The sequence below is a fragment of the Osmia lignaria genome, chromosome 3, assembly GCF_051020975.1.
Source record: "Osmia lignaria lignaria isolate PbOS001 chromosome 3, iyOsmLign1, whole genome shotgun sequence".
Lineage (NCBI taxonomy): Eukaryota > Metazoa > Arthropoda > Insecta > Hymenoptera > Megachilidae > Osmia > Osmia lignaria.
In genome coordinates, this window is record NC_135034.1 from 10,796,985 (window position 1) to 10,822,428 (window position 25,444).

Genomic DNA, 25,444 nt, shown 5'->3' on the forward strand with positions numbered 1-25,444 from the left:
AACAAGCATTCCGATGTTCGGCGATTTCGGTAGCTTCGATTTCAGGCCACAGTCTACATTCGTGACGTAAGAATGTTAATCGTGATGACCGTAACGCGACGGATAACGCAAAAACATACATTACGCGAGGTTATTTTGCTCGCTGTTCTCTCGCCTCGGATCAGCCACGAATCCTCGTGAAAGCGTTTCCACTCGATATAATTAACCAACGACACGTAATTAATTGCATGATTTAATATCGACCAGGGCTTGTTACGGTGCCTTTATATTAATTTCATTACGCATCGACTTTAACGAGCCGCGTGCTGAATTTACGCTTCTCTCACCGCCCATCCGATATACATGGTGTCTTTCGAAAATACGATCTTCTTAACTCTTTTGTTCACGACTACTCCCTTTGTTTCTTTCTCGTGGTTCTCACTAGCAACGCAGATGGTTCTCCAAACTTGGACCTTTTGATTAATCATACAAGTATGACCAAGTTCGGATTGGAAGGATGACTAGAAGCACGCAAAACAGTCTAGGACGAACTTTGAATCGACCATGTCCGTAGAGGGTACACTTTACACCGTAAAGAAATAAATTAGCAATTCCTAAGCGGACAACGGGCAGGAACAATTTATTCGTCCATCCACGTTCATTATCCTTCGACACGCAGCTGTTCGAACACGGCTGACGATGCAACAAACGCACGTGCATCAATCTGTTCGATCGTGTCGTATCGTCGAAGGTTACGATCGTAAGCAGACAGTAGGTTTGGAAACGAGCGAGGAGTAGATAGTGCCGTGTAGTCGGACGGATAGTAAGTAGAATAGGACGGACCGAAAGCGGATTGACAAGTGGATCTATAGCGAATAAAACGTAGCAAAGTCCGCTAGACATCCACTTCTCTCGCGAAACTAAACTCATCGTCTTACGATCCGAGCCATTTCAAACGAAAGAGTCTCTGATAATTGGCGGAACAAAATAGGTAGCAAGAAAAGAGATTAAATCCAAACAAGAATACCGAAGAACGAAGAAGGAAAGAACGACGAAGAGGTAGTTTCATGGAATTCCGTGAATTCTCGCGGGGAATCCTTTCATTTATGGTTGTTCCGCAAATGACTGGTTACCGATGGCCTTGAAAGGACGCTGAAACACTATTTGGATCCAAGTAGCCGAGCAATTTGTAGTCCGATCGCGTGGCTGTTACAGAAATCACCCAGCTTCCCGGAACGCCAAATTTCGTTTCTCGCGCGTGAAGCAATCGGCGTCGCTCGGGGCGAATCGTTTCGATTTTCCTCGTTTTTCTTCGGAAACGCATCGAAACGGAAGCCAACGATGCCATCGTTCTGCGAATCGGCCGGGAACGATTATCGTTCGACGAGAGAACGCGCGCCAAAGATCGCGTTACGACATCAGGCGGATCGGTTCGGATCGACTACGAAGAAAGACGAAACGGTACAACGTTCGCGTCACTTCGTGGAAAGTTGGTGAACCCCGATATTCAAACAGGCCCTGGCCAATACCTCGTTCACAAATATATACAACGATCAGGCACGAAATCAGGAATAGATTTTCATGAATTTTCCTTCGATGCGGTTGTTGGCCAGCCGTTGGCCTGATTCTCTCCTACTCTTCTTTCTCTTTACGTAGCCGCATCGATGGATACTCGAAGTTGCGATTTTCGATCTTGCGAATTTGCAAGAACACTCGAAAGACTTCTCGGAGCGTGCAACGGGTAATTAGTGATGGGTAAACCGCGGATGTTTATTCATTTATAACATACGCAAGAAATACGCAAATTATACAGTACGCATAAGAAATTGTAATAAATTCTTCGACAACGTAAAAAAATAATACTTGAAGTCACTCGAAGAGAGAAAATGTTTGATAAAAACGTGTATTTGCATAAGCGTTTGCAGCTTATCCATCAGTGACTACGCATAGGATAATTTTAATTCCGAACTCAGATTTGCATACCATCGCATGCTCTACATTCTCAAGAATTACCGATATTCGAAAGAGTTTCATAAGTTTTAGGGTTTACCGAATTTAAAGTGTTTCCTGACTTTCTCCATAAATTTATATTCGAAGTATTTGATAGTTGATCGTCGCGATTCTTTCCTCGGTGTCTCGTCTCTGTCGTTATCTTGTCGCGAGCGTCCATCCCTCGGCCTCACCGCGCGGTGCCGTCTTCGACCGTTTTCTCATGAAATATTCACGTTGTACGGAACGAAATCATCGTTTGTTAGTCAACCGCTCCTTCTCCCTCTTCTCCTCCTCTCGTTCGTCCCCTTTTTCACTTCGATCGGTTCGCAGACGATGCGAGAAATCGCCGCATCGGCCACATCCCTGGCACATTTCTTTCCTCCCGTTTATCGCTGACACAGAGAAGGGTCATTCGTTCGGTTCACGTGTACGCGACAGAAGGAAGGAAGTCGTGTTCCTATTCTTCGTTAGATGACGCGATAGATAAACGACACGTGGATTTACCATAAACAGGTTTCACGTAATCGAGAAAACGGTAGCTTATTGATCTACTTTGTTGAAAATCGTTTACTGTTAACCGAACGCTGCTAAGTATAGTACTTTTAAGTGGTAGGTACTTGGGTTGGAGAATGAAAGTACGATAGCTCGGTGAACGCGTTAACAGTGTGATCGGTATAAAGACTGGAAAGTAGATCGAGAAGATTGAATTTAGGGCAAATAGGAGGTTGGAGGAGTCATCGGTTACGCAACAGTACGATTTACAGCACTCCAATTACGAGCATCGTTCTGGGGCAAGCTGGTTTGCCCCAGGTGGCCCACCGCGAACGATTACGATTAATCAAAACGACGAGATCATTATTTGATCGAATCCACACGGTGCCTGCGCCACGGAGGCTAATATCGTTCGACGCATTAATTAAAAGTCACTTTCTAATACGTCGAATTGAATTACACCGGTTCATCGATCGTTGCGTGCCATCGCGCACAGGCGTTCCCCGTTGCGTCTATTTTCTGTCCTGTCGCCCGGCTTGTTTTCTCATCTGCCACAGATTTCACTCCTTTTAAATCATACCCGTCTGTTACGGCCAGGGAAGGTGTTCTCTCGTGCTCAATTTTCGTCTCTGTTACGGCTCTGCGTTCACAATAGGAAAAGGTAAAGAAGAGCAGGCTGAAAATAGTAACCGACCTCGCAACAAGAACCGAATGCTCCGTCCGGATAGTCGGCGACGCACGGTAACCTCTGGAACCTATATCTACTCGTAATTTATTAGAAGCATTATCGATAACTGTCCACGACTCTTATCGTAACGATCAATTGATTCGCAGAAAAAACGAGAAGTAATGCATAAGAAGGTGCATCGGATATTCTTTCAAAGAAATGACAAAAAACCTTTTAACATAGTTCGATATGCATATCAGAGGGCAAGAGATAGAAAGATTAAGATGAACAAATAATGCCAGCGGATAAAAAATAATGGCGAGTAGTAGATCGATCGATCGCGTTGTAAGAATCGGTTTCGTAAAACTCGGACGTCCGCCAGCGGGCATTTTCGAATGGTTAGAACCGTAGAAAATGATCATGGCCTGCTCGAATCGGCGTGTCTAACGGCAAAGCGAACCGTTTGATGTCTTTGTTTCGACGAACCCTTCCTCCATTTGCCGCGCCTTTCTCTTCCTCGGCTTGGCTTCCTTGCAAACGCAATACTTGGAACAATCTTCCGATATTCATTGAGAATTGCCCTCTTTCGACACAGTTGTTAGAATTTTATTAAGCAAACTAACGAATAATCCGCTTCTTTTTTCTTTCTTTTTCTTTCTAACGAAATGAAATTCTTCTCCCGTTGTTCTGCAATCGTCAAAGAACTTTAGCAAGATTCAAGTTTGACTGATTAAAAGGAGTCACTTTCTTTTCCCGTCCCTTCTTCGAATCATTCTTCTGTTATCGCGTAATTTGCAGACAAATGGCTGTTACTGTTACCAGACGCGGCCTAAACGCGTTGCGTTGTGAGAAAAATTCTCAGCCCACCATTGTCCGGGCCTCGATCTAACGTCTATAAATGGCATAATCTTCTTCCGGCGTGGATGAGAAATATTTAGCGAATTTCAGACGATTAACATTCCGCTCGAAATGGGGCTACCTCGACGAGAAAGTGGTCGACGATGTTCTGCAAATTGTACACATCATTTTTCGTCTTTTCGCGATGTACTTTGTTAGTTTTGTGTAATATTTTCCACTTTCTTTTGATCGCAAGTGAAACAGTAATATGAAATCTGAGACGGTATCGCGGTGAGAGTATGCAGCGAAATTCCAACTGCGCACCGATAGTTGAAGTTTTCATAGGGAAACGCCTGCAACGAGCTGCCGTTTATCTAAATCATAGAGATACTATAGAGGAAAGGAAGAAACGTTATCTCATAGCAGGAATACTGAAATATGGCCAAGCGTTTCGTCTGAAATTCTCTAAATCGTTACGTTGGAAAATCCTCGACGAGGAATCGCCAATGAGTCGGCTCGCGGTGCACTTTGCGTTTTTCTACAATTCGAGCCAGCAAATTCTCGAGTAGGAAATTATCTGCAAACTACTTTGTATCACGGTTTCGTTTCACCCAGACCAATCGAGCTTACTCTGCGGATTAATTAGACGTAAACATATAACGAACGAAATTATACGGTTCGGAATGCTAATACAAATTTAATAAAGTGTTTTATGAATTTATTTTTATTAAACTCCGTAGTAAATACATTGCGTTACGTTCGTAGACACGTTCAAATAAAGATTGGAAAGCGTTCGAAGCGTAGAAAATATTATTATCCAGAATAGGTTTCGAGAGGAATCACGGATGATACGTTGCTTCCTTGGAAGAAGAATTGCGGTCATCGCTGACAGCATTGTCTTCCTTCGATCCTAATTGGCAAACGCCTATTAGGGTCACAGAGTCCGTAAAAGTACCGGAAACCAACTGGAAACCTTCTTAATTTGTTCGTCGCGATCGAAACGAAGAGATTGGCTGGTCGGTCGATCGGTTTAGCGAAGCGCGTTACGACTGCGTTTCCAAGGAACTGGAACAATAAAAGGAAGAAATCACTTTTCCTTTCGTCGAGACGCGACTTTTAAACCCCACGTAGATGGTGCTTCAAATATTTTCCTGTTCTGATGAAATATTTTTAGTATTCGAGAACTGTTTAAAAGATCGCCGTTGTAATGGCGTCTAACGAAAGAACAGTTTCCACTGCAAGCGAACACTTTCTCGACTCGGGCCAATTTGTTCGCAGATTAGTCTCGACTTATTTATCCTAACCGTCTTTCATCCATCAATTTAAGGCCCGTGGGTGAACACCGAGCGAGATAATTACCGTTTCATGGAAAAGAAGAAACTCGATGGTGCTCGAGTAATGTTTCGTTAACGAACACGTTCCCTTTCTCTCTCCTTTCTCCGAAATACGATTGCAAGGTTACCGAAGAGCGAAGGAAACGCGTGGGTGCAACGGATCGAACGTTAAGAAACAGTTTCATCGTAGCTTTTATGTCGTCGAAGCGATATCATAAATAATGGACCGGGCAGCAGCCAAGACGAAACCCTGTCGACAAATTAATTCTGCCAGAACGGACATTGGCCGATGCAAGTATCGGTAAATAAGAAGCTCGATGAATAATGAACGATGTCGTACGTCAGGCCGAATGAAAGTAACATTGAAAACGATTAAGCGGCACAGGAACCGTACTACTCCGCGTTCTACCGCTTTACCACCTTTCACCGACCCTTCCCGGCCATTGTTTATTGTTGTCCATTACCCTGTGAACATTTTTTTTTCCTCCAACGATCTCCTACAACATCGTTCGTTCTTTTATTTCCATCCACGACATCGATAGAAGCCTCGTTAAATGCATCTCGGGATCCATTCAATTAGCTATAATTTACCTTGAGAAATAATAAGGAATCGTCGAAGATTCTATCGAAATTTCCTTCAGACTTATCGTTGCTTTCGATCTATCGATCAGCTCTGTGCCGCCAGTAAGCTAATTACGATATTACCAAGGCGTCGAAGTAATTATAGCGAGGACAAGGGATCGCAAAATTTGCCTGCTCTCTCGTCGCACACGTGGAGCAATATTTTCGTGTCGCGCGAGCTGTATGAATTCAGCAACGAGTTTTACTTTATCTCCGACACAGCGGTGCTTAAAGCGGCGCGAGTCGTAATTAAATGCCGGCACCTCTTGGCCCCCTTATCGGCAGCAACGATCATGCCTCGTACGGAGTCCGGTGCAACGAGGAAGCCTTTCTTCTTCTTTTTCTTCTTTTTCGACCGTGTCTTCTTGCGAACACGAAGAAACGAAAAGACAGGTTGCCGGAGAGGATCAAGATCTTACGAAGAGAGGGAGAGACAATTTTAACTCTTTCTTTTCTACATAGTCACAAACTGGTAGATGGAAGTTTGTTTCGTTCCCTCCTTTTTTTTTTTTTGCCATGTGGCAATCGACGCGTTAAAGTCCTCGGTTCTTGTCGCTGCAAAGTGCAGCCGCAATCGTTTGACCGACAATGCATATTCGTCGAAGGAAAGTGGCACGCGCTCGAGTTAATTGCGCAAAGAGGATCATCGTGCGAGTCGCAATCACGAGATAATAGCAGTCCGAGGGCGAACAATAAAATAGCTCGTTAAGCGTTGAATTTGAATATTTCACGCGACTACACAGGACACACCTCTATGTTACACCTTCTTGACGATTGAAAAACAAAAAGAAGAGAAACCGTTGCGTCATGCGAAAAAGAAACAATTGAAATCTTCTATGTGGCCGAGGAGCAGACCAGGGACGTGGCTCGTTCGGGTAACAAGTTGACATCCGTTCTTAACTAAATCAATTTCATGAAAAACTTTACACTACTCTGACGATCGCTAAAATTTCGCGCTCAACGATGCGGCCCTGTAGGCGCACTTACGGTAGGTACCCGTAGGTGAATGTCGGGAGAGAAATCATACCGGCAAGGACGACAGAGCGAGAGCGGCGGAGGGTGAAAGAGAAAGAGAGTGTAAAAGAAAAAAAAAAGAGAAGAAAAGAGAGACAAACCACGCCCGAGACTCATCCTGACTTTCTAGAAACCGAAAACTGGATCGTGGCTGGCAGCCGTGGATCTCGGCCGATCTCCGGAGACGTCGTTCGAGCTTGATTCACGTAACAGATGTCAGTCTTTAAGGATCGTGTGCTCCGCCTTTCCTTCTTCTTATTTCATCCAACGTTCCAAGGAGCCGGCTACAGTTTCCCGAGGACATTACTCACCGAGTCGTTCGGAGAAACTCCGCCAAACTCGGCAGATAAAACGTCGCGTCGTCTGGAAACGAAATTCTTCGAACACCCGTTCGCGATCGTGTTACCGGAAATCCGTGCAAAGAACGTTCGTCGCTGTCGATCAACGGCTGGTCAGCTCGTTAAATCGAAACGAAAAGATTTGCTCGTAAAGGCTGCGTTATTTACTCTGAAAAATCTGATTAGCACACGCGAGTTTCTCCTCGATGCGGACCATCGAAGGGGAACAAGGGAAAGTACGATATGTAAATCGAACTTAAATCGAGCACATCTAGACCGATGACAACGGTGTCCCATCGCTTTCGTCGATCCAAAGGGAAAAAGAGGATAAAGTCCATCCGTTGTTGTCGTTAGGGATGCGAAATTGATACCTTTCGCGCTGTCCATCAATGACGGTGAAATTCTGGTAATAATCCCTCTGGTATTATTATCCGTTCGTTTCTCTTTTTACACGCAATGACAGGTCAACACAGATCCATAAGTTTTTTAACATTTCCATTTCATTCTGTATCATCGAACAACGCTCGATACACTTTCGATTCTCTTGGTCGCGTTCTCTTCTCCACTCTCGTAATTAACGCTTTTCACTATTGTCGGTCGCGACGAGCTTTTTGCTTTTGCTCCTTTTACGTTGAAACGGGGTTCTTGCTCCTCTGCGAACTCCTCCTTTTCCCCCCATGTGCCCCTTCTCTCGTTGCTATTCCTGTCGCGAACGGATTTCTCTTTCATCGGAACTGGACAACCAGCTGAGGATTAGCTTGTTCGGTAACTGGATCGACTCGCGTGAAAACGACACCGGCTGTGAAAGGATTCCACGATTTCTCGAATTGACGGGAGCTTCCTTTATCAAGAAATTCCCTCTCCGTGGCCGACGCGAACGCGAAGATGGAGCGAATTCGGCGAAAAGGAGCCGCGTCGATGTCACGCGCCAGTGGAGATTTCAACGCGCGCATAAGCGATGCTTCGCCCGCTCGGTGATTTCAACGCCCGATAAGAGTGCATTAATGAGACAACTTGTCCCCGCGATGCGTTATTAATGCCTCGCACTTTCCAATAATCGCTGTTCAAGTTTTCGGTTATTTGTCGGATTATAATCTTTGCAAAAAGAGGAGACACGGTTTTCGCGCGAATAGGTATGTGTGAAATGAAATTAAAATACGTGTGTAATACCATTCATTTATTCGACGATTGAAATCGTACAAACGAAAGTGTTATATTTTACATTCATGATTAACACTTAACGCGTTGTGCCCTTGAAAACAACTGGTATTATAAACTCGTCTACGTGTTTTAACATAGCCTAGTCTCACGTCAAAGCATAAAAATGCGAGCAGTCAGAGAGATCAATTTCTACGGCTTCTAAAATCGTCGCCTCCGGCTAAAAAAAAAAAGAATCATCGCTTCTTGCGACTTGACGCCCGATGATCTATCGAATCTTATTTCATTCGGCTTTTCTGTCTCGGGTTTATCTATAGGAATTATTTGCAAAAGCAATCGCGTTACCTATTGTCTGTCAAATCGGATTAAACCATAAGAAATGTGAATATTAAACTTTGGTAATTATCATGGCGTGAATTGATATTCTCGTTTCAGATCATCCCGTGCGACGAGCAGGAGCAAGGCCAAGGGTGACAGCGGCGGTGTGATGAGCGGATATCTCGGTAACATCACCCTGCCCCCAACGTTGTTGCACGACCCGAAGTATCCTCCAGCCATGCGGGAGAAGGACTCAAGTCCAAGAAAAATGCCGGGCCATATCAGCCCAAAGCAGGCGAGCATTTACCCGCTGAGCGTTCGCGTGCCAGACGTCGAAGAATTGCCGTACGACTTGAGCCATGGTCACGGCCGCGGTTTATCGAGTCCCACGAACCAGCAGCAGCACCAGCAACAACCCCATATGAGTCCCGCGGCTAGGCCGCCTCAGACACACCATCAGGACGATCTCGACTGTGAGCCGTTGGATCTGCGCGTCGATCACAAGAAGGAAAGGCTGACGGACGAAAATCAGAACGAGATAGAGGTTCTGAATCAAAACAGTCTCGGTAACAGTATCCCTTACCACACTGTCCTCTTCCCCCAACACCATGCCGTTCATCCGTTGGTCTTGGAAGCCATGTACCGATCGCATCACCATACCTCCCCCGTTCCTGACCTACCGAAGATCCAAGTTCGAGCTCTGCCGACGATGGTACCTCTACCACCGAACAGATTCCCATCCACCACCTCGTCCACATCACCCTCCTCGTCGCAGACCGTTCCCAGAGTACCCAGCCCTTCGAGTGGCCCTCAGCATCCTCAACAGCAACAGAGCCATTCGAGCCAACAGCAACAGCCACCGCAACCAGCGTCCAGCCTTCCACCTTACTCCATCAGCGTACAAGCCGGCCTGAAACCCAAGGACCGATACTCGTGCAAATTCTGTGGCAAAGTTTTTCCTAGATCGGCCAATCTAACCCGACACCTGAGGACGCACACCGGCGAACAACCGTACAAGTGTAAATACTGCGAGAGATCGTTCAGCATCTCCAGCAATCTCCAGAGACACGTCAGGAATATCCACAACAAGGAGAAACCGTTCAAGTGTCCGCTCTGTGAACGATGCTTCGGTCAACAGACGAATCTCGACAGACATCTGAAGAAACACGACGCGGATGGACCAACGATACTGGACGAGGTCAGATCAAGGTACCATGGACAGCTGCCAAGGGCGGACGAGTCGTATTTCGAAGAGATTCGCAGTTTCATGGGCAAGATCACGTCCCAGAGACAAGGGATACCTTACTTCCCTGGTTTACTCGGACACGGGGGGGACGAGTTCAGGAACGACAAGCAGCAACTCCAGCTGGAAGAGAAGAGAGGCGATTCTTCCTACTTTAGCGACAGGGACAACCTGAGCTCGAGGTCGAGCAGCACCACCAGCAGGCCTGAAAGTGTACAAGAGGAACAGAGGGAGGTCAATTCACCGCCTATGTCGCCCGGGAACAACACCTGAGTCCAGGCAGATCGATGTTCCCATAGTTGTTTGGAGCTTCGAAACGCTCGTGAACGTGCTACCATGAACACTTAAACCTATCCTCCGAGAGACAGAATTATTTTTATACGATACACCTTGTCGTTCTATCCGATTCTCGCATCTTGAAGCTAGGATTTAGCGAATTAGGAACCGGGTGCCTTTAAAGTACGTGCCTAATAATGTTCTCTAAGATCGAAGTTTGCGGATCTCGATTGCACAGAGGACGAGACTCGACCTTAAGTGCCGATATTTTTTAGTTACTTTTACCATCGCCGTTCGTGATTCGAAAAGTAAGGTAAGTTTTACGTAGGGTGATTTTAAGAAACGGGTCTAAGGCTTCGAAGGTTTAGACCCTACTTTCAACATTCTGTATAATCGAGCTGTTCATTTCGCGTGGTAGATCATTTCGAAGGGAAGTTTCTTAACGCGCAGGCTGTCGAAATGTCATCGTAAATACCGATTACTGCTTCTTCGTTAAAGAACGTCTTATTCAATCGCGTTCGCTGCTGGAACGTGGAAAACAAAAACGTTCGGAAGGAAAAGATCGATCGAATTCAATGCGATTCGTTCCAGCGGCAAAGAAGCATTGAAAACGATGCTTCTCGATTTTACGATCTAGAAAGCGAACTTCAACCACTCCACCGCCTCGAAGGTAATCCGCGGCACCGATCGGTGAACCGCCAATGATGGATAATAAAATAGAAATCGGTGGGCGGATCGGTGCGGCTGTCAATCGACGGTCGATAGGTCTAGGAATTGTCCTCGACGAGGAAATTCGACGGTTCAGACACGAATCGTTAAGTTTTTCATCGAGGTAACCAGGAGGTGCCTTGAGAATGAAATCGCGAAGGAAACAACATTTTTATTTGTTTCTCTTTTAAAATCGAAATGAAAGTAGCTATAGTAGCAAGAAAAATGATTGCAAATGGCAGCGGGTACATGGGAAACGCGTTCACCCGGGGAATCTATAAGTTGACATGGAAAAGTGGCGTACTTCCTGCCGATGATGATTAGCAAAAAGAAGGGAACGAAAGGCGTCATCAGTAAGATCCCACACGTCGACGATATATACCCTTCTCATTTCCTGCGGACGATCGCTGAAAACTCTACCCGGGGCGAAACGATCTAATCACCTTCCGCTGTTGCGAATTCACCGGTACTTTCTAATCGGTAAGCTACCAACTAACATCCACGCGAGCCAGAGTTACTTCGACCTTGAGCCGAAGTGGTTCACTTCGATTAATTATACCCGATCTAGATCGGCATCGACAGCAACATCGATCGACGGTTCGAAAATTGATACCGGATGATTACATAGCCTGCGAACAGTTATGTACCCCGTTCGAAGTACATCAAGGTAAAAGATAGCCTACAATTTCTTCAGATAGAAACTCGTTAACGAATCATCCACGACCGTAGTCCTTAAAACGAAGTTTAACCGCGATTGTTCGAATATCGATCGAGGGCTACGATCGATCGACGCTATCTCGGCTAAGTATGTTTTCCTCGATATCGAATGTTTCCTTCTCGCTGTAGCCGAGCTCCGTTAGGCTTCTCTCGGCTTGGCTCCTTTATTGCGTTTCACTTTCGCGATGAGCTTGCCCGTGCGATCGGGGCGTGGCAAAAGTGTAACGCAACAGAGGTCCGAGGCCATCTCGTCGACCGGGATCGTGTGTATACATGTATATGCGTGCCTCTGTTCGACGAGGCACAAGTTGGCCGCCACGAACAAGAAGAGAGAGGAGATGTATCAGAGATCTATATATCGTCGTCGAGAGCTTAGTCACACCTCGCCACGTCCTCGTTGCTGCATCGATCTCCTTACGAAATCGGTAACTCTCTTAAAATGGATTTCGTGAACCGATCGATTCTACTGATCGCTGATGCACATGTTGATGCACCTCGATCGACGATCAAACCGTATGCGCGCCTTCTTCTCGCTGTGGTTTTCGGTCGTTTTCACGGTTGCGGTTTACTCTGCGAAATAAATTTGAATCTTTCATCTCCATCATCCGGCTTTTTTCGCTCGTTTTCATTGCCATGCAGTTACTGACAGGATATCATGGAACGTTGTATCGAAAGTTTCCTCATGGACGTCATTTTTCGATGATTTTATCGATTCGAACGCACTACCCAGGTTTCCTTTATGTCGATACACCTATCAAGGTCGCGGCTTTTCGTGCGCAAATCGAGCTCTCATATAATTTACAAGAACATTCGAAACTAGAAAGCGCAAACTGTTTCTCACGCGTGGATCATCGTTCAATGGGGACTCCTTGGGAACGAAGACGGCCAACCCCAACCATCGATGGTCGAACGCGTTTACCAAGGTCAAGAAGAGATCTCCCTCGGGCCTGGGTGTAAACACCGTCCTCCTGCACCTGCGCTACTTGCAGTGAATGTACAAGGTAGAAAGTACCGATAAATTGCCGCCTAATATCCTGACGGCGTACCACGATCGTATGGCTCTTGCGCTTCTTACTTTCTTAGATTGAACAGGCGACTTTTAGTTTGCCTTATCCCCTAATCGTGCCGAAATCTCTACTTGAGATCGACTTTTTCAGAAAATAGAATTCATGCGAAACGGACAGGTTGCAAAACAACTGACGGAAATTCAAATCGCGTGTTCGTGGAAGTGTTCGCAATCGGAAACGAGGAATATCGTTCTGAAAATGAAACAAAGATACGAAAGGTCGACTTTCGATAGAAATGATCCAAGTCTCTATAATTTCCGCGCTAGTCAGTTGACCAGTTTCATTGCGGAAAAGAAATTTCTCAAGGGGACGATTCTATCCGCGAAATCGCGGCACGTTCTCATCGTCCGCGCGACGTTTTTCGATCTCATCTCGTTCCAGTTTGCACGCGTGATTTCACTCGTGCTCGCTGACGGACAGCTCGAAAACAATTCCAATTGCGACAGCCTGCTGCGAAAAGAAACTGAAAGTCCAAAAGGAAATTTTCCTTCTCCTTTTTTTCTTTTTTTTTTTTCTGCCACACGAGTCACTTTGTACATACGCGATTTGGCGGTTGCTCGTGTTACGAATAATAACGTTAGCGTGATACAGGCTGTTCCAGGTTTTTCTTTTCATACCGTTCGCGTAATATGGCTGAAAGAAACATGGGACATTTTGTACGATATACACAGGTGTACCTATAGCTGCTAGAATTCGAAACGAGGCTCAATTTAGTTAGTCCAAGTTGTCGCGGATGTATTAGTTCTCCAAGCAACGACGAGTTCTCTAATCAGTGGTGCTGTCAAATTTTCGAAAAAACTTCGATGCTTCAAGTCAAATTTTCCCACTGGCTTAATGGTGTCGAACTCGTCAGGGTTTTAAGCATGGAAGGCAGCTAATCCCGCGAATAAAGCGTGCAATTACAACGCGGAGGTCTCGATCCTCACGCAACGAATAGTCAGCCGCGCGCGCGCGAGGTGTACCAAGCGGATTGTAAAAAGTACATTTAATTTTTATACGTAGCAATATACATACACAAACAGGCAGAAACATAGAGATCTATATGCAGATGATTATTGAAGAAAATAATACAGATAATATATATATATATATACACATGTATGTATTTGTAAACCTTACCACGATTGTGATTTCACCGAGGTTACCGAGTTAATACGTATTCTATCTATTGTTTAGCCAGAAACGCGGCGAAGCTACGAAGCGCTCGTTACCTTTTTCTTCTTTTCCGTAAAACCGCTAGCTCGTAAGTGTACGCACATGACCAAGCTCAGTTCGACCCGTTGGGTTCTTTCTATTTCATTTTCATTTCTTTCTCTTTGTGTCCTTTTACATAGTCAAATTTCAAGTGGGCCAAGTGCCCGGTATCGTCGTCGCATCGATAACATATCCTCTTCCTCCTTTTTTCTTCATTTCTTTTTACAGAGATTACACGTTTATCGTAAGAACGACAGGATGATCTCGTCGCGAGGATGAAATTCGTTCGTCGAGATTTCTTGATCGCGAACGATTCCCTTTCCTATTTTTGTATTTACAGGTAAATCCACTCTGTTTAGCTCCCCCCGTAGTCGCGCGTCCTGTAGAATAGTGGTGACTGTATATATGTTCATATGTAATATTCGATTTGAGAAATATATATATATATATATATGTATGTACACATACGAACATACAGAAACGAAAGAACGTACGCGTGATAATTTATTTGAAAGATGGTCTCGTTGTATCCGTGCTTTACTTTCTCCGCTCCCTCGTTAGATTCCTTCCATCAATCACTGTGAAACCTTTCATTAACCGATAGACTTAGCGCTATTAACGCGGATAAATTCTTTCTGGTGTGTAGTGTAATTATCGTGCCTTCCTGGCGAGGCCCGCGAGACTCGGAATTTCTGGTTCGAAGGAAGATGTGCCGGTTTCCAGAAGCTGCTACCTTTCTGTCCCCTTCTTTCGCGGGAAAAGCAACCGCAATTAATGTGAGAAACGGTAGATTGACCAGGGTCATAGACGTGTGAGAACCGGAACACGCACTGGACTAAGGACGTGACCGCGTGGACAAACGGCGAATTTAGATAATTCAAGAACTAGTTTGTTTTAATTAAATCTTTTTATTACGAAAAACCATTACCCTGACTCTTCGTCGAACACTGTCTTAAGTTTCTTTTGATATTGATTTCCTCTTCCTCAAAGAAGATTGATAAATTGTTAAAGTGCATAGATGCAAACTCGTGGCTGGTTTTTACGATCGATATAAATCATTTTTCATTTCAAGCCAGTTCTTTTCAAGCTAACGAAAAAACAGTGCAGAATTTTCTACGCTTCTGATCTTTAATCCGAGTCCTCCCTTTAATATCGCCGAGGAAGACGTTTTTTCACCGTCATCCTCATGATCTCGGAAGTTTTTGTCCGCTCATTGCCGATCGAGAATATTCATCAAGACTATAATTATAATACCTGTTATTTAGACTCGTGCTCGAGTTCTTTTGCAAATCAGATTAATAAAAAAAAAAAGGTAGCTAAATGTCGATTGAATTCCAAAGATGATCAGACGAGTTTGCCTGGACGGATCCAGAAGATTCATCGTCGACCACTCGCGTGGCTTTTCTGCTCGTCAAACGATACCGATCCATAAATAAAGGCTCACTCATCTTAGCCAAACTTGGCCTGGAGGTGATCGAATACCGAACGAACAGAGAGACTAGGCCGCTTCTTGGCCTCGTCGAGGACGTGACTTTGACCCAGATTATCGGTAAAGTACGCTGGTCGGACGGTAAGCAGGAATTCAAATTGTATCGATCGAAATAAAGTTTGCGTATTATTTTATATTTTTCATCAACGCGTGAAAGGGCTGACGATTTCTAATCAGAAACTTTGAATCGAGTTTATTTTTCAGGGACCTGGTTGGAAAGATTTCAACGACGACGCAACCTTCATGACGATAAAGATGATTCGTCACGTGTAACCTTAAGAACTCGGTGAGTCATCAACTGTGAGCAGCATCTTCTCCGGAATTAACTTACTACCCACTTAGGAAATGTCTACATTTGTCTAAAAAAATGTAAGCGATGCGGCGTACACCAAAGTGAAGGATCAAGTGATTTCATATAATTAGGTACCACATTTTCTTTTTGTAAGTAATGGTGAATTTATTTACAAACGATTACATATTTGCACGAAATACAAGCGCGTGCACAAAAGTGCAAGATCCAGGTAAAAAGAGATTCAAAAAATATACATATAACCTTTTTACATCTTCACTGGTTAAGATTTGATTAAAAGGAATATCAAAAAATGAATTGGTAATACTATTTCCACGGAATGGATTCAAGTAACCATTTTTGTTCGATGTTTTTTGTACAGGCTGCTATCACAGGACCCTCGTCGTTACTCGACTCCAGACACATTCCGGTAGATGTATGTAAAAATGTCTTTGTCTGAAAACAATATAATCGTACATCATTCATGTTTGCTTAAATACGTAAAGAAAAAATAAACATACTCGTTCGTCGTATTGCCAATTTTGCCTGTTATGACCGCTGCAAGCCATTATTTTAACCCTTGGTGTCTTGTGCTGAGTGTCATGATCAGGCGCGTCCAAGCAGACGCTTTCGTCTGTCATTATAATCCCACTTTTTGACATCACAAACATCTGACTAAGCGCTGGTCGTAGGATACACGACTCAAGAAGCGCGTATCCCGAGGGTTGCGAATACGTCCCTTTTGCAGTTGGTCGCATAATACACTTCTTCGTTGAAACGTGTACGATCTAGGACAAAAAGTTTTATAGATCATTTTTCAAAATGATTTAACAAGTAAGTCCATAATTATAATATATTTCACCCTTCCAAAGAAACGATCACTTTTTGGAAAAAAGTGTTCAGGCCACACGTTATCCAAGTACCACTCGAAACTTTTACATTGCAATCTTTTACGTAACGCAAGTCTAGCTCGTACTGGTTGTTTGTCCCTTAATCTAGACGCCTCTGAAACATAAACGGATGGGTCAATGAGATAAGTGAGCTGTTAATTACCAAGCTATCCTCAATTACCTGCATTAAACTTAAAATAAAATTCCGCCCATTCATCCATCCAAACTAAAGCCACTCTAGCAAGATTTCCGTACAATATTTCCCCGACGCCGCCTGGGAATGTATAGGGGGATGATTTTCGAAACAGATGACCGACATGGGAGCATGGAGCAATTTCAACGCTGCCACCGCATTGCCATACGCGAAATGACATTTCCAAATTTTCACCGCCCCAGATCTTCATCTGTTCATCGTAACTACCGAGTTCGAAGAAATAATCTCTGTTCATGGAAAATAAACCTCCAGCCATCGCGGGCGTTCTAAATGGTTCAAAAATGTTGTCGCGCCTCTCTTTCAGCAATCGACCATTTAGCGTTAACCAGCGGAAATGTAAATCCCAATTAAATGCACCCCAATGCAATTCGAAAGATCTACAATTTTATGTGAATACATGATCTTGTGGATGAGCACGATTGATAACAATGTTTTGATGAACCACACTTACCGAGTGTAGCTAAAAGTGTCATCGTTTATGATGTCGATAACAGGGGATACTACCCTCGTTCTATTCTTTGAAACCGCTTCGAGTAGAGGCTCCAACCATCCTGAAATGTTCAAATAAATATCAGAATAATATGTGCTACTGGATAATAGGTATTATGATGACATTTAAGAAAAGAAGAGCTTACCTACCAACCGTGCATTCGCAATGGGCATCCAAGAATGTGAGAACTTCACCTTTAGCCTCATTTGCCCCCAGAAGTCTTGCATTCACTAAACCTATACGTTTTCTAGACCGAAGAACTTTGGTGGGGACTCGTAAATTCTTGACATGTTCATCTAACTCATGTTTTAAAAACTCTAACAAAAAAGCACATGAAATAAATTACTTTTATGGAAGGTAAAGTACACACTACATAAATCATCTTTATTACCTCTATCACTGTTATCATCCACAAGAATTATTTCCTCCAATAAATGCCTCGGTGATCTATTAATAACACTGTATACGGTCCTAAGTAACGTACTCCAAGCTTCGTTATGGAAGACGATAATTATCGATGTTTTGCGTAAATCACTCAAATTCGCATATCGTGGGATGCACCTACAATAGATAAATTAGTTACAGTCGGTACCGACGGTAGACACAGTAACGATCTAATGTTACCCTTTGCGTCTAACGTCGGGTAAGGACCGATTTAAAGGTATTCTATCGCTGGCCATCAAATTGAAACGGTTGATTTGGAAGAGCTGTTGCATTTGGTAAAAGTCTTTTGCCGGAACGAGAACCGGGCTTCCATTCTTCCCCTCAAACGGCCGTGGATTAAACATGTTTTTATTAATGAGATCTAAAAGGAAGACATACGATGAGACTGAATATACAAACATGATCTATTCTTTTGTAATATACCTTTCGTAATATTTGGGACTTTCAATGGGTCCACGGAATCTCCAATGTAATGACCTACTACCACATGTATTCCACGACGATCTATGTAATCCCTTTGATTATCCAAAAGCCTACAAAACATTTTATTGATGTTCGGTTAATAAATTATTCGTTGTATCTACTTTCACTAAATGGGAGATCTACTTTACTGACTGATGCAACAAGTAATAACGGAATTCCATAGGAATTATTTCAAGAAAGTTTTTGCTTTCACGTTCACTTACCGAAGTGAAACGTAATCATCTCGAGAATCTTCAGTCTCCCGTCTTTTCCATGGCCAAACAAAAAATATTCCCATCAACAGAACGATCGAAAGAGCGATCGTCCACGCGCGACATGATCTCCTGAATCGTGGCCACATCGTGATCCTCGTCGAACTTAACTAATTTTGAAAATAATCCCGGTTTATCTCATTATGGGATAGTTAGCCGTTATCGTTGAAGCCGGACTTCCGTTATCTCACGGTCTTCACTACGGGTCATCGTGAGAAAATAAAAAGTTCCGAGATCCACCTTGAACTGGAAGAAGTTTCAAGTGCCATTTAGTATTGCCATATTATTTATCATAAGAAATTCATGTTTAATTTATCGTGTTTAATTTACAATTTACATGAAATGATAAAAATTACAGACCTCGTTTACAGGTAAGAATAATGTGGAACAAATCCACGAGATTTTATGAAGTTTATAATTAAGATTATGATTTACCTGAATCACACCATGGGTGCCATGGATAATTCCAGGTATTTTACGAAAAATATCTGGAACGTCTTTTTAACGAAAAATATTATTTCGCAATTGCTTTATCCTATTGAAGTGCTATTGAATCAGACAATGCACAAAAATCACTCAGTTCACACTCCCATAGATCCGGTAACTGGAATGAACTCCAAGAACTTAGGATGCTATGAATAAGACAGTGCTATGTCAAGATAATCCGTGGCCTTGTAAAATGAATGAAACTTTATAATGATTATTAACTAAATAAACTTCGGTAGGCATCTCATGTTCATCTCTGATTGTTCTTTCAAATATCTATAAAACAACACATAAGAATAAAATTAGTCGTACAACTACATACAGTCAATTGAATTGCTATATATGATAATATGTACACATATATATATATATAATATTTGTATACAGAGGTTAGTCGAACCTGTCACGTAGTTTTTTATAATTTGCTTAAAAGAATCACTCTAATTAAGTCAAGCATTTAATAAGGAGGAAGTTCTAGCAGCACCTCACTTGAGACAATTATAAGCTTCACTTATATACCATAATTATTATCAGAAAATACGTAATAGAAGATCATACCAAGTGGGAGAAGCATTTTCCTTCTTTTTCTCATTACTTGAAGAAAACACATCATCTGAGCAGACTTTATTAATGTATCACGAATACCGAAGAGGTCAGCACCATTCTTAACGTACGGTTCGTCAATTCGCCACGTTGGAAGAAGTTGACGGGTAGCTACTGCTTGTTTGACATTAGGGACTGTGTTTTGTAAACTCTAATTAGTTATTATTAATTGAATATAATAAGGTGAGGAATGTTACTCGGGTGAATAATGTATTTCTTATTTTAGTTACAACCCAGGCCAGGAGATATACGTAACACGTGTTACGATTTGATAGCAGTAGGTCGCTGAACTTTCGAATCAAGAGCAACATAATTATAATATTATCACTTGCAATTACAAACTTTATACTATAATAAGATTGCCTTTTTTTTTCAAAATTCATATTCAGATTTATACACATTTGAACATATTAGTCTCTGCGATAAGTATGTTCTGAAGGAAGCATATGACATCATGTACATACCTTGAAATTTATTTTTAATGCTGTTTTAAAATATTATGTTCCTGTCAATTACAATTTTGGTGAACATAAATATGTATCATGTTTTATCATTATTGTGTGTCATTTTCTTATTTTATACAATAATTCTGATATGTTTCTTTTAAATTAAGTAATTTATTTTCCAGTACACCCAAGATGAAGGTAAAAGAGTTGCTCAAGACTGTCAATGTAGCATGGTCACCAGCAGCTCAACATCCCATATTATTAGCTGCAGGAACTGCAGCCCAACAACTTGATGCAAGTTTTAACACATCTGCTAGCTTAGATTTATACTCATTGAATCTGCAACAACCAGGATATGATTTGGAATTAAAAGCTAGTGTTGCAAGTGACCATAGGTTGGAAATGGTTCTTTTGTACACATGAGAATATTATTAATCTGTTGATGAAGTCTTACATGTCTATATCAATTTCAGATTTCATAAAATAATATGGGGTTCATACGGTAATAATCCAGCTGGCATAATTGTTGGAGGCTGTGATTATGGCATGATAAAGATTTATTCAGCTGCAAAAATGCTAGCTAATGATAGTAACTATTTAATAAGCAGTCCAGATAGACATACTGGTCCAGTCAGAGCACTTGACTTTAATCCTTTCCAAGCAAATTTATTAGCAACAGGTGCAACAGAAAGTGAAATTTATATATGGGATATTGTTAATACAACCACTCCAATGACTCCTGGGTCTAGAAGTCAACCATTAGAGGATGTGCAACATATTGCATGGAACAAGCAAGTGCAACACATTCTTGCTTCCACATTTTCTCAACGTTGTGTCATATGGGATCTAAGAAAAAATGAACCTATAATCAAATTAACAGACGCAAATTCAAAAGTAATTTCAAACGTATATGTTTACTATTTTTAGTACATGTAGTTTCTATAATTAACTGTTATAAATTAAGGTAAGATGGAAAGTGGTCCAGTGGCATCCAGATGTTGCAACACAGTTGTGCCTGGCATCAGAAGATGATCAGGCCCCTGTAATTGAATTATGGGATTTAAGGTTTGCAACATCACCTTTAAAAATGTTCCAAAATCATCAACGTGGAGTTTTATCAATTGCATGGAATCCACATGATCCAGACTTGCTTTTAAGCTGTGCCAAAGACAACAGAATATTGTGCTGGAATCCTAATTCCGATGCACCTGTACGTTTATTAGTAACACTTTTACGTTTAATAGTAATGAATGAATTCAAGTAATTTATTTTTTTATGTAGAATGGAGAAGTGATTTGTGAATTAGCACAAACGAATCAATGGAATTTTGACGTTTCGTGGTGTCCGAGACATCCAGGATTAGTAGTGGGAACCAGTTTCGACGGTCATGCAGCAGTTTATTCCTTATTAGGTGGACAACAACAGTTGTCTGTAGAAACGTCCAACAAAATTGTAGACTCCTTTCCTGGAATGGATCCTTTTACACAACCACCTTCTGCAGTTCAGGCAGAACCCGCGGTTGTATTGACAAAGGCTCCAAAATGGTTAAAAAGGCCATTTGGCTCATCCTTTGGAGTAAGTGTCTGTTTTTGAATTATGCAATAATTCATTTTTTCCAAATCGTAATAGAGTATTAAATCGGTGATTCTTTTCATAAAAACAGTAAACTTTTTTTAGTTTGGTGGGAAGTTGATAATATTTGAAAATGGGCCTATAGATCCCAATATACCTCCAAACTCAAATAGGAAAGTCATCATATCACAAGTAGTCACGCAACCGGATTTAATCCAACGTTCAAACGAATTGGAAGAAGTTCTTAAAACTGAGCAATACAGTGATTACTGTAAAGGCAAGGTCGATCAAACTGATGATGTACATAGAAAAAAGATATGGAATTGTGTGGGTGCATATTTTGGTGAAAATGTGACAAAAGATATATTAAACTTACTGGGATATGATATAGAAACGATGAATAACAAATTAAATCAGTACATACCTCAAGATGAGATCAGCAACATCACCGAAGGTGTTGGTAACTTGAATAATGTACTTATCATTTTATGTTGTTTAACGTACTTTTAATAAATCATAAAACATGTTTGGTATATCGTAAAATATAATTTGTTTGTTTAGGTAGCTAATGGAAATGTTGTTGATGGATGTGCGGCATTTGATGCCATCGCGCAAGAGAGCAAGAAAACAACCGCGGCTGCACTCAGAAATAATAATATCGAAATAAACGTATCTGATGGTAATTTTGACAACATAGTTTCGAATGTTCTAAATTTTTATTATAATGCTATTAATAATTAATGTTTGGATTTGTTATGTTACAGATGAGGATGGGCTTATAACTCAAGCAATCCTCTTAGGGAATATTGAAGCCGCTGTGTCTTTGTGTTTTGCAAATAAAAGGTACGCAGATGCAGTCATTCTTTCAATGGCTTCTGGACCCGACTTGTTAGCACGTACCCAGTACAGATACTTTTCAGAACATTCGGGTGCTCTTAATTCTCTTATCAATTCATTAGTTAGCGAAAATTGGGCTGAGGTGATTAAAAATGCCAATATAAATTGCTGGAAAGAAGTATTGATCGGAATATTTACTCATTCTAACCCACAAGAGCGCTCTACGTTATGCGGTATGCATTAAATAACACGTTGCGTGATGATTGAAAATAAATATCTGACTTCTAATACTCTCAATTTCTTCTATACTACAGACATGCTCGGAGACCGATTAGCATCGTCTGATGATCCAGCGCTTGAAGAACAAGCTCAGATCTGCTACATTTGTTCTGGTAATTTGAATAAAATGATTGAATCATCCAACGCTGAAATTCAAGAAGTCGTTGAATTGGTAGTTTTAATGCAAAAAGCTTTGGAAACGCAGGGTATTAGAGACGTACAAATAGAAGGGAAGATTGCAAATGTTTTATCTCAGTATGCCGAAATGTTAGCGGCAGAAGGTGATCTCGATGCTGCACTGAATTATCTTGGAAACAGTCAAGATGAAAATGTTATGATGTTAAAAGATCGTCTATGCAGAGCGTTAGGCTACATTCAGGAATCGAAAGTCGTACCGAAAGCGCCAGCGGGACAAAATTATTACGATCGAACAAGAAGACCTATGCAGGTTGCACAAAATCCACTACACGCTGCAACGCAACAAGCAAGGCCTTTCTTCGATTCGAATGTTGCCCCTACAAAACAATCTTTCGTGCCACCTCCAAACCAATTTAATACCCAGCAGCAACAACAACCTTTCGGAATATCTCCACTCCAACCTCATGTACAATCTATGCAATACGATCAAATGCCCAACACTTACACTTCGTCAGCTATGACTCAACCGCCTCCTCCACCACCTCCTACAACTGGATCAAGCGGAATAGGATCTCGACCGCCCAGTGTTGGGCCTCAAACAAGATCGAAATACTTAATAGATCCATCTGTGAAATCTCCTTCAACATACGGACAATCTGGTTTCCCTCAGCAAACATCGATGTACAATAACCAACAACAAGTTTCTCCGTTGCAAGGCTACCCTGCACCGAACGTGTACCAGCCTCAAATACCTGTTCCTACAAATGCATATCCTGGACAGAACTTCACAACTATGCCGAAAGAACCTGAACCCTTTAAACCAATTCAGCCAAGCGTATTAACGCCAATGCAGAATCCGCCACAGGGTCAAATCTATGAACCAATTAAGACCCAACCGCTTCCACAGACTTCAATGTATGGAAACGAGAATCAACCACCACCGGTCGATCGTTCGATCGCCTATCAGCTACCACCGCAACCTGCCGGATGGAACGACCCACCAGCTGCAAAATCCAGAATGCAGGTAAATTGTTTTTATATTTTTAATACATTAGCATATACCGGATTACTTGTTCAAATAAAGTTAAAGACTGATAACGTAAACTTTACCAAGTTTATACTTATGTATGTATGTACGTTCAAATAATATAGCCAGTACTGGCATTATGCAACAAAAATGAAATGTCTGCGGAACATGCCGGTACCCGGAAATGGAAAGAAAAACATTCGAAGAATGTGAATACGAAGGTAGACAACTACAAGAAATTGAGTGCTGTTTTTTACTGTATCATAATTGCTGTTTATTTTTGAGCAAGATGTATTCATTCCCTTGATATCGTATATTAGAATTTTATTCAGTTTATCACGAATAACATCATAGTTTCGTGTGATTTTCAATTAACCAATACCACGGTGTGAAGTACAGCTTCAAACAAACATTGGTGTCGTGTAAATGTTATATTTTACTACACAGACATCGCTAATTTTATCGTTATGATTAAAAATATAATGTGTTATGTGTAAGCATAACAATTTTTATATTTTGTATAGTCAAAGCCAGACTACCAGACTCAGAATCCAATTTTGCATCCATTGAGGGGTGCTATGCCTCAATCAGAACCAAATGTAAGTATATAGTATTTTCGTTTTACAAAACTATAAAATTTCTGTTCTTTTCTGATTGATCTTTTTAGGTTTCACAGCAAGAAAAATATTATCCTGAAACGCAAGTACCTTACAATCCACAGCAATATACTCAGAATATTCAGAACGTTCAAAATATCGGCGCTCAGTTTGCCAAACCAATGGAACCTGTGCAACCTGCAGCAATGGCCAGAGCACCAGAGCCAGAGAAACCAAAACCACCGATTCCGGAGCAACATGTGCACTTAAAAACAGTATTTGATGAATTAAAAAATCAGTGCTTCGAGAATGCGAAGAATCCAGTAAGTTTACACACTTTTTATAAACTATATTATAAACAACATTATTTATTTTTTTATTACCGTAGCAAATTAAAAGGAAAATAGAAGATGTATCTAAGAAACTTGAAGTTTTATATGATTGCCTTAGAGAAAATAAGGTAAACATCTGATTTCATTATACCGTCATTTTCAGTATTAAAATACATTTAATAAACTTGCATTTTACAGTTATCCCAAAATACATTGCAAGGACTACATCAAATATCACAGATGGTACAAAGTGGAAATTATACCGGATGTTTAGATCTTCATACGCAATTAGTATCAGGTCCAGATTTCAGTCAAATATCTTCTTTTATGCCTGGAATTAAAGTATTATTGCTAAGTGCCCTTCAACTAAATGTCTATATTAGATAGAATGCAATATACAGAATCGGAAATATTTACATTTAATCATTTTTATAATTTGAAATTTTTATAATCCTTAACATCCTTATTAAACGAGATATTCGCGTTAAATTAACTTTCCACGATATTCAGTGCAGTATGAATAGTCGTAACTACTTACATATGAACTTTATGACTTCATCGTACAATAAAAAAAAAAAAAAAAAAACATAAAGTTTATATATTCTACAACTAAAAATGGCTTA

The 25,444-nt window shown here is 41.5% G+C and overlaps 3 protein-coding genes across 12 annotated transcripts in view; 2 read left to right on the plus strand and 1 right to left on the minus strand.

The window, feature by feature from the left end:
• Positions 1-15,846, plus strand: part of LOC117607967 (uncharacterized) — a 69,180-nt gene extending 53,334 nt beyond the window's left edge. For all 4 annotated transcript variants that reach the window (XM_034332302.2, XM_034332303.2, XM_076693376.1 and 1 more), the window contains one exon: positions 8,868-15,846. In XM_034332302.2, the coding sequence (XP_034188193.2) occupies positions 8,920-10,266 (1,347 nt within the window). In that variant the 5' untranslated portion in view covers positions 8,868-8,919 and the 3' untranslated portion in view covers positions 10,267-15,846. The remainder of the gene's footprint in view (positions 1-8,867) is intronic.
• Positions 15,847-15,884: 38 nt separating this feature from the next.
• LOC117607964 (polypeptide N-acetylgalactosaminyltransferase 3) lies at positions 15,885-19,676 on the minus strand. Of its 3 annotated transcripts, none has more exons than XM_034332287.2 (12): positions 19,550-19,676; positions 18,941-19,267; positions 18,458-18,751; positions 18,195-18,304; positions 17,952-18,132; positions 17,719-17,888; positions 17,477-17,644; positions 17,289-17,388; positions 16,805-17,214; positions 16,596-16,738; positions 16,255-16,521; positions 15,885-16,189 (listed from the first exon to the last, which is right to left on the minus strand). In XM_034332287.2, the coding sequence occupies exons 3-12, from the start codon at positions 18,592-18,594 to the stop codon at positions 16,061-16,063; spliced, it is 1,815 nt and encodes a 604-aa protein (XP_034188178.1). In that variant the 5' UTR covers positions 18,595-18,751; positions 18,941-19,267; positions 19,550-19,676; the 3' UTR covers positions 15,885-16,060. The 3 variants fall into 3 exon arrangements, with proteins under 3 accessions (XP_034188178.1, XP_034188179.1, XP_034188177.1); XM_034332288.2 differs by having other exon boundaries at positions 19,350-19,553; XM_034332286.2 differs by lacking the exon at positions 19,550-19,676 and adding an exon at positions 19,392-19,544.
• Sec31 (COPII coat complex component secretory 31) lies at positions 18,857-25,413 on the plus strand. Of its 5 annotated transcripts, none has more exons than XM_034332275.2 (14): positions 18,857-18,876; positions 20,223-20,435; positions 20,514-20,934; positions 21,005-21,250; positions 21,322-21,615; positions 21,718-22,086; positions 22,174-22,291; positions 22,377-22,682; positions 22,764-23,890; positions 24,019-24,114; positions 24,418-24,492; positions 24,561-24,812; positions 24,878-24,949; positions 25,020-25,413. In XM_034332275.2, the coding sequence occupies exons 2-14, from the start codon at positions 20,233-20,235 to the stop codon at positions 25,206-25,208; spliced, it is 3,768 nt and encodes a 1,255-aa protein (XP_034188166.2). In that variant the 5' UTR covers positions 18,857-18,876; positions 20,223-20,232; the 3' UTR covers positions 25,209-25,413. The 5 variants fall into 5 exon arrangements, with proteins under 5 accessions (XP_034188166.2, XP_076549483.1, XP_034188168.2 ...); XM_034332277.2 differs by lacking the exon at positions 18,857-18,876 and adding an exon at positions 19,568-19,701; XM_034332276.2 differs by lacking the exon at positions 18,857-18,876 and adding an exon at positions 19,604-19,777.
• The last annotated feature ends 31 nt before the right edge of the window (positions 25,414-25,444 follow it).